This window comes from Branchiostoma floridae, chromosome 2 (assembly GCF_000003815.2).
Source record: "Branchiostoma floridae strain S238N-H82 chromosome 2, Bfl_VNyyK, whole genome shotgun sequence".
Lineage (NCBI taxonomy): Eukaryota > Metazoa > Chordata > Leptocardii > Amphioxiformes > Branchiostomatidae > Branchiostoma > Branchiostoma floridae.
Window position 1 is genome coordinate 22,668,427 of NC_049980.1, and position 9,199 is coordinate 22,677,625.

The 9,199-nt window shown below is 42.4% G+C and overlaps 2 protein-coding genes across 13 annotated transcripts in view; both read right to left on the reverse strand.

The window, feature by feature from the left end:
- LOC118409368 (solute carrier family 12 member 1-like) overlaps nt 1-2,206 on the reverse strand; it is a 28,629-nt gene extending 26,423 nt beyond the window's left edge. For all 11 annotated transcript variants that reach the window (XM_035810350.1, XM_035810348.1, XM_035810344.1 and 8 more), the window contains exon 1: nt 1,587-2,206. In XM_035810350.1, coding sequence (XP_035666243.1) covers nt 1,587-2,174 — 588 coding nt within the window. In that variant the 5' untranslated portion in view covers nt 2,175-2,206. The remainder of the gene's footprint in view (nt 1-1,586) is intronic.
- A 2,528-nt stretch (nt 2,207-4,734) lies between these two features.
- The window catches only part of LOC118410270 (5-hydroxytryptamine receptor 1E-like), a 6,734-nt gene continuing 2,269 nt past the window's right edge, over nt 4,735-9,199 (reverse strand). Inside the window, exons 2-5 of one of the 2 annotated variants that reach the window (XM_035811828.1) lie at nt 7,700-7,861; nt 7,292-7,381; nt 6,189-6,453; nt 4,736-5,899 (exon numbers count right to left, since the gene is read on the reverse strand). In XM_035811828.1, the coding sequence (XP_035667721.1) occupies nt 5,546-5,899; nt 6,189-6,453; nt 7,292-7,381; nt 7,700-7,861 (871 nt within the window). In that variant the 3' untranslated portion in view covers nt 4,736-5,545. Of the gene's footprint in view, nt 5,900-6,188; nt 6,454-7,291; nt 7,382-7,699; nt 7,862-9,199 lie in introns of both variants that reach the window. The other variant, XM_035811829.1, reaches the window with a different exon arrangement.

The following is a 9,199-nucleotide window of genomic DNA, read 5'->3' on the forward strand; positions in this document are numbered from 1 at the left end:
CAGATCCAAGTTTTACACTTTGAGGACTATACACATTGTGACAGTGCATATGAATCAATAATTTGGTCAGAAATGCATTAGAATGATGATCAAGTTTCAGTTCTAATACTGACAGCCCGCTGTATATAGATAAAATCAATAACTACAATGTTCCGACCTTGGGGGGAGGGTATAACGCAGTTACTATGTACAGAATAACACACTTTTCAAGTAATCTCGAACTGTCAAAGGGCAAATTCCTTCTTAGCCATTAGCAACTGCTTTTTTCTCAACCATGTAATAGAGACATTGTGCCCTTGTACTAAGTTGTAGCCGTAGTACTCTTTCTTTCACACTCAGACCAGAATTTTAGATGTACAATGACCCAATTTCAACTGCTGTATGCATGTGAAGCTGGTATGTTTCAACTGAGAAAATGTGATACATAGTTGTAAAATATGCCTGGCATACAGTCTTGTAGATCTTCTATTGGTGATATGATAAACCACATATATCTAACCTGAATTTGGGCCAGTCCAAACCAGCAGACTCCAGACTTGCCAAAGCAAGTAGCTGACAAGTGTTCTACAAACACTTTGGTGTTGTCACCCATGCCACAAGGTCCCAGCCTTATCGCCCTGCTAAGAATGTGTGCACCACCCAGCCAACTCAAACCAAGGGACTTTCATCGATGAAAGCTCCTTGCTCAAACATAATCTAAACTGTTTCTACAGCCCATGTGCACATAGACAGGTGCACAGTAACTGTGTAAAAGGAGGTAAAAAATAAAGAAGGTCACTTTTTCTAACATTATCTTTTATAGCTGGGAATGTTTAGCAAAATTTATGGAGTTGTGCTGCACAACATATTTTCAAGTTGAATTCTGCAAACCCTCAAAGGAGAACATATTCCATAAAGTGCCACAAACATTTTCCCCTTATATAGTCTTATGCAGCTTACTAAAAATGTACAAAGCTATTTTACACCTTAACGTGGTTTATAATCAGACATGTCACTTCAGAATAACCCTTAAGTCCTTCTTCACATTTCAGACTGAGCATGAAACACGGGTGATAGCCTCAAACGTAAGGTTCCCTTGGCCAGGAAAAGATTCAGGGCTAAGTCTTTTAGTGTCAGGGTAGTAAATGACTGGAATGCCCTACCACAGGATGTAGTGGACTCTAAATCTGTAAATAAATGAGTTCAAAACCAGGTTGGACAAATTATGGGAGAGCAAACAGTACAAACAGCAAGAGTGCAGATCGGGAGCCCACAGCAGATGCCTTCATCCTGAAGATGGTATCCCGGTCATGTGCCACAAACATTATTAAAGTTAAGGTCTGATCTCTGTGAAACTTCTGAAAGGGCTTTATTATAATTCATATATGCTAGAACATAATTGTCAAAGTTGTATTATGTAACCAGCCATAGGGCTTTTTACATAGGGCTTTTGTTATCACAGTTCATCTGAAGAATTTCCTACTGTATATGTTTTGATTGTATGTTTTTATAAAGTCGACATTCAATGGTATTTTATGTTACAAAGTTAACGTTACATGTTAACTTCATTCATTTATCATAAATCTATCACCGTCATAATAACTTACTTTGCCTTCGTGTAACTCCACAAGAGTAGGCCGTCGTTTGACGTCCTCTCCCTCCAAAAACTGTGAGGAGTTCCTGTAGTAGTCCATGAGAGGAATAGCATCGATCGTGTTGTGCCCAAAAGTTCTGTGGTGGGTGTCGCCCTGTGTGTCTTGTGGGGAGGCTGGTGGAGACTCCGCCCCCCTCCCCAACGACGACATCTCCAAGTTATCGGCGGCCTCGTCATCTCGCCCGTCGGCAAAGCGCACGGAGAAGCGGTTAGGCTTGGCGTCCTCGCTGGACAGCTCGGACCCGAGGTTGGACTCCGCCTGGCTGGCCCCGGTGGCGCTGTACGACGGCGACGGTTTGACAGTCGCATCGGCCGGCGGAGCGCTCCCCGGCGCTACGTTACCGTTCCCACCAGCTGTGTCGGACTTCTCATCTTTGTCCTCGTTGACTGCAGCGACTTCGAACCTACTGCTAGAATGTGGAGGTCCGACTGGGATCTGTGGAGTCTTGATGTCCGTCTCATCGCTGTTGGTGGCCGTATTTGTGTTTTCTGACGGTTTTTCGGAGCCTTCCCCAACTTCTCCACTCTGACTATCCGCCATCTTCTTGAAAATGCCGGCTGATCAAGCGTACTTCCGCTTTTATGTGAAAGAACGCAGCTTAACGTAGAAATGTAAGTCAACATTTTTATGAAATCCAAACAATAGATACATTAAGATAAATCAGTATAAGATGTAAGTATTAGTGGTATTTTATTATGTGAATAATCGTCATGAAAATGCCATTGATTTGCTATTTGATGCACTTAATTTTATCGGTTTGGATGCGGTAGCAAATAATAACACTTCCACGACTTTCCTACTTCCGGTTTGGACCGGTTTCACCTAGCACGTTGGTCTCATGACTCATGGAGATGGCAGGTACTTGTCATGGATAAAAATGGAATCAACGAAGACGCGAAATTTTACAAATCAGATGCAAACCACATAAGGTTCGTGTGTATCACATAAGATTCGTGCGTATCACATAAGGTTCGTGCGTTTTCGCATACGAATCTCATGCATGTTCGTGCAAATGCTTAGGCATTTTTCATTATTCATTATAGGCACCCCTGATTGATGATTGTAAAAATATTCCAAAATATTCTACATGAAGAATGAGGGCTTTTCGACAGAAGAAGAAGACATAATAAAAATCAGACGATCCTTGTCTATTCCATTTGCTTTTACAGTTAATACAGGAGCACACAGGAATTGAAGGATTTTTATTTATTACCTCCATGAAATGTCATGGAGGTTATATTTTACCCTGTGTTTGTCTGTGTGTCTGTGTGTCTGTCTGTCTGTGTGTAAACAAGATAACTCAAGAACGGCTTGGTGGATTGGTTTCATACTTGGTGTGTTGGTAGGGTGTGATGAAAGCTGGAAATGATTAGATTTTGGTCCCCCTAGCGGCTTCCCTTGGTACTGCAGCGCAACTTCCGGGTTTGCTATCTCGTGTTCTGAGCAAGCTATGGTCACAATTTTGAAGTGTTAGATAGCTCTTGTGCTAAGAAATAAGTGACTTAAGTTTGGGCCCCCTAGCGTCTAGTTTTGGGAAAGCAGGGGCATTTTTGTCAAAAACTTCTGAAGACGATAACTCAAGAAGGGAACAACGGATTTTCATCATTTTTGGTATGTAGGTACCTTAGACAATGTTTTACAAGATGAGATACTAATTATGCAAAACAGGAGTACATTTGCATAATTAATGAGAACATTCTATCATAGCAGTTTTTTCAATGTATCTCTTGTTCCAGACATGCTATGGTCTTGATATTTTGGTGGTAGATAGCTTTTGGTGTCATGAAAAAGTGGGGCAAGTTTCAGCTCCCTAACATTTAATTGTGGAACTGCATGGGTGTTTTTGTCAAGACACTCCAAAGAGGATAACTGCAGAAAGAAACGACGGATTGCCTGCATTTTAGGCATGCGGGTAGCTTAGGCAAAGATGTTCATAATGATATACGTGTTATGCAAATGAGGACTTAATTTGCATAATTAATGAGGAAATTGTATAGTTCCATTGTTTTCAATAACTGGACCTCAATACATGTAACACATGTTAATTACGATAGGTGTAAGCAGATACCAAATATGGTAATGAGGAACTTATTTGTATAATTTATGTAAAAATTGCAAAACCGCTTTATGATTAATAATGGGAATTTTATAACTGTGACATGTGTACGTTAGTCAATAATGAACAACACCATGCATAAATTATGTTAATGTGTTAGTCAATTGCATGAAAGTTACGAAAGCTCTAAATTTTCATGGAGGTATGAGGTCGCCGAACTCTAGTTAAATTATTTATTCATCACATGATAGGGCATTTTCCCGCTTACTCATGATCCTTGCCTTACTTGCGCCGATGACATTACATGTAACGTTAGTAGCACTGTCTCCCCTGCAGTTCAGACTCCATTCGATAAGCAGCGCTTATGCCTTGTGATCCCTTATCGGTCACTCAGGCTGCCTAAGTGGCGAGCGTGCTATTGCCTCACATGATGTCACATCCCACAGACAGGAACAATTCTGATATCATGATGTTTCATTCTTTCCTATAACGTATCCCTCCATTCATATTTTTATATCTATCTACAGACAATATCAACCCATGGGGCCTAGTCTTTGATGATATCAATTAAAGATATGTCCGACAGGAACGAGAGAAAAAAAAACGGAACGTCAATCTCACTTGCATCTAACGTTAACCTGACTACGACATATAGATGACAGTCCTGATTAGGGCTGGGTACCGGTACAGAAAATTCAGGTCCAGGTCCGGTTCAGGTCCAAAGGATTAGGTCCAGGTCCGGACCTGAACCTGGACCTGATTCAGTATGACTCATACCAATGGTCCATTTCACTACATAGAAATTTGTTTGGTGGAGTATGAGGCTTACACTAACGTTTTAAAATCCTACAACGCTAACTGCACCTGTAAGATTGGCTGTAAAACTTGGTAGAAATTACTATAAACTCTACTCTACTTCACTCTTGTTATTTTCTTCCACCTGCAAGCGCCAAAACGAGTGAATGGCTGATAGAATAATCTGTTAATTTTCTAATCGGTCCAACATTCGGTCCACCTAATTTTTTTAGGTCCGGTTTTTCTGGACCGGTCCAATAAGAAAAACCGGTTTTGCACCGGTACGCTGTACCGATACCCAGCCCTAGTCCTGATTATAAAACTAACCGAACCAACATGGCGTTACATTTTACACAATGCATTGGCTAATACATCTAAAACGCTGATTCACTCTAGAAAGACATCTATTAACACGTCTATTCTAATTTCAAAAGTCACAGGTCAATATAGCAACACGGAGAGGGTCAGTTCAGTGTCATTTTCGATAGATCATGTGTATGATAGACAAGAGTCGTCCGAAGACTTGGTACAACAAAGATATATGGCTCCTCACAGTTTTGAGGCTGTCATAACAGGACGTTACCCAAGAAATGAGGATCATTTTTCGAAGGACATCATCTAACGTTGCTCTGATATCAGATACTTAGTATCCTAGAGCCATAATGCCCTCCCCCACCGTAGTAAATTATACATAGAAATGACGGAGATACATCAAGCTATCGTTTTATAATGGTCTTAGAACAAACTGATGTGGCACGAAATTTAAGGTCGGTAGATGATGTTGGTGATCAGTTTGTGGCACTGGACAAAATGTGTAAAGGTTACTGTAAATCTTAAAATGTTCGAGCTGGTTTATTTTCGCGATGACCTCTTCGAATTCACCGCGAATTCATTATGCCACACACATGCGTTCAGTTGTTACTGTTCTACAGTAGCACAGAACTGTTTCAACTGCGAACTTAAAACTTAGCGAAAGTCTCCTTTAAACTTCTAACGCAAAATTAAGTCGCCGCGAAAAATCACTCAACAGTACTCTTAGTTTCTCCTCATATGGACTACGTCAGTTTCTGCAGCGAATCAGTCTCAAGAACCCCTGGCGAAACGGGCGGTTGCGAGTGTAGATGATGGGGTTGGACCACGCTGAGATCAGAGAGAACAGCATGGCGAACCTCTGCCACGGTCCGTCTAACGACGACGCCACTTCGTCCCCAAACGATGCCGATCTAAGTATGACGACGAAGTACGGCAGCCAGGTGATGAAGTACACCCCGATGACCAACAGGACTGTAGTGGCCGTCTTCATGCGCTGCTTGAACTCAGAGGGAACCTTCTGACTGACCGGCTGGGCAGACGGCTCCTCCAAGCTCCTTGATGACTCTTTTAAGATTCGTGCCGGAGCCACCTTGTTATCGGGCTGTGGTGAAACAGAGCGCCTGTGATTACTAATGACAGTAGCACCTCCTCATAAAAAATCACACGAGAACACCCAAAAACTAGTTCTCGGCCTATAGCGTAATTAAGCAGGCCCTGAAGCACACGCTATGAACGGGCAGGACAACCGTTTGAGATTCCGGCTCATAATGTGATTTTTTTTTTTTTAGATCACTTGCATTCATTGCCTTGTGGCAGCTACAATAGAACTTATATGCCATCAGCTTTATAGCCCCCAAAAGCCCGTCCCGTGGAATCTATCCAGACCCCACCTTTAAACCGTGTTTGTGTCCAGCTGATGCAGAGTCGCACAGCCGTGCAGACAGGGACGTCACCGACACTTGCCGACTCATCTGGCCAGTCTCGTCAGGCGACGCCTGCTGACTCTCGGAACCACTGTCCACTGAAGATGAACGGGAGAGGTTGGTCTGCCGAGTTGCACCGGTAACGTCTGCTTGTCCGGAGTCTACTGACGACAGGGCCTGGGGGACCAGCTGTCTGTGTCTAGCCTGTTGTCTCCTTACCTCTCGCCAGATCCTTTTGAAAACAAACAAATAAACAAACAAACAAACAAACAAACAAACAGACAACGTTAGGGAGGTATAATTCACAGATTGGTCCTTGGTACTATACAGTTAGTCTGAGACCAAAAAGTCGACCAGTGTTACTCTGTAAAGAAATTGATTGACAAGATTGTAACTTTCTTCTCATATCCCCCGTCTCAAGTAAATATCCTGTCGTAAGTAAGCTATGGTCGGCTACCTCCAATCCGGCCCACCTCCATCATACAGTTAAGCCCCGAAACTTGCGCTAGCAACGCCGGGCAGGGGGAAAGGCTGGATGTTGAAAAGAAAACTTACATATAGCTATGTAGATGCCATACTTTGTACCTCGTACAATTGTTGTGCAATAAAGTTATTGATAATGTTATACCTGACCCAGAGGTATAGACTTACTTTAAGGTACCGTGGACAATGATTATGGCCTTCGTCGTTCTATGTACTGAATTTCTGCGTGCGTCAGAAAAATGTGTTTCCATGATCTTTATTTCGGCACATGTTTTACCGCCTCTGTGTATGCCCGGAAAGACGTTTTTGAAGTATAAATCCCTCTTTTTAGGAGAAGAATGCTGTAAAGTAACCATTCAGCCTGATGTGATTAGCTGCAAGAAGATAAGCAGGATCTAGGATCTCACTAAGACGAAATCTAAGGTAATTGTTGTGTTGTTTGTAGGATATTGTTATAACGCGTATTACTTTTACCACGCCCCTTCTCGTAACGCGATGAACCTGATGACCCCGAAAGTTGTGGGTACATCACCCCCCGGTGTGTAAAAGTATTTTCAATGATATAACCAAAAACAAACAAATCACACTTGAAGTAGCAGAACAACATCGTCAGCACGACGATCCCATAACAGGTGTTTATGGCGGTCTGTCTGCCTCTCTTAATCGCCCCCGTGAACCTGCAGCAACAGTGGAGAAGTAACGGTAGAATCAGAAGCCGTTTTCTGATAATTGACTGTTTTCACTCACTCACTCACTCACTCACTCACTCACTCACTCACTCACTCACTCACTCACTCACTCACTCACTCACTCACTCACTCACTCACTCACTCACTCACTCACTCACTCATTCAAATTATCGTGATTAGTTGGTGATAGCTCAACGGCTAACTCAGCCGGTACGCAGTCCGGTACACCAGGACTTTTGCTTGATACATAAAAGCGTTGGGCCTGTAATGGGGAGGGGGCGGTGGTTAAGCCAGATTGAAACTTACTTGCATGAGACGTACGGTGGAAAGAAGTAAAACTCTCCTCCAGCCTCGAAAAATGGAAGGAGCACCATGATAGTGACGGTCAGGAGAAGCGGCACGGCCGCGAGAAGGGCTGTGCGAGTTTTGGTCATGATGGAACTGTACTGAAGCGGGAAGCAGATGTACCTGTAGAAAGGAAACACAAATGTCGTGTGGGTTAAAAAGTGAAAGAGGATAACGTTCTGTTCACTTGCAGCCGACGTGCATATACTTGAACCAAATGTCGTAGGTGTGGACTTAGAAACCAGGTCCAGTCAGCACAACCCTTCACAGATCCAGCACTGTCCACTTAACGCATTTGTATCCATATTGATACCTTTCATTTCACTATCTTTAAATTTGTGGTACAATATTTACATGTTCGAAGGCCAGCGGACAAAAGATTTCAATTTCAGGCATTTCTGTATTTGGGAAAGGCACTTTATACGGCTTTCATCACTTAAGACCCAGGTGAAAAATAGATACCTGACTTTGGTTCGAGAGGGAAGAGGCTGTGGAGGGGGATGCATATGTGCTAGACACAGTGACTGAAGCCCCGCTGCCCCGACCCCCAAAAGGCTAAGGGTCTACTTTTACCCTTTTATTTACATGTTTGCAATATGTAGGTAAATATGGAGGTCTCAAAGTTAAAAATTGCTTGATTGGTATCGAGTTTGGTATCGAGACTTAAATAACATGTACAGAACAAAAACAAGAACAGCCAAATAAATTTATTGTTTATGGTACATGTCATTATGACTTTATCTATTTGTAACGGAAGCCCATAAAGAACTATCGGACCTAGATATGGTAGCTATAATTGCGATTCATGATCATGGCATGACAAGCTGAAATGTCCCCAATAATATCTCATACGCAATTGAAAAAGACTGCTTTGGGGGCTAAACATATTACGTTCAGTATTATGACTGCTCTCCCCTTGAGCCTTAAGCTTGTTTCGTCAGTCAACTATATGGAGGTTGTAGTGTAGTAGTGAAAGTAATAGTGACTGAGGAGGACATTCTTCCACATTTTCATCATCATCCGGAAGGAAGCAAAAGTCTATACAGTGATTATACCCCAACGGTATACGTATGCATATTTCTTGTGACACATGTGTAGCCCAGCTAGCTGCATTGGGACGAATGTTAGCAATGAAGGCCTTCATCAATACATTCATTAAGAATGTGGCAAATTTGTTTTGCTGACAACACGCTTCATTCGATTGCTGTGTGTGCCGTTCTTTATTATATACATGACGTTGACTAATAGCCGTTGCGGCTTGTCACAAGTAAGAATGTAATATTACTATTGAATTTAGATGCCAATTCAAGTCGGAAACAATGATATCGATGCCCCTTAAACTACAAAAGGCGGAGGGACGCGTTGACACTGGCAGCTGACCGGCCCTGCTACCCTCAGTGTCAGACAAGAGTACCAAACTGATGAACCGAAACGTTTAGATCAAAATATATTAAAACTAGA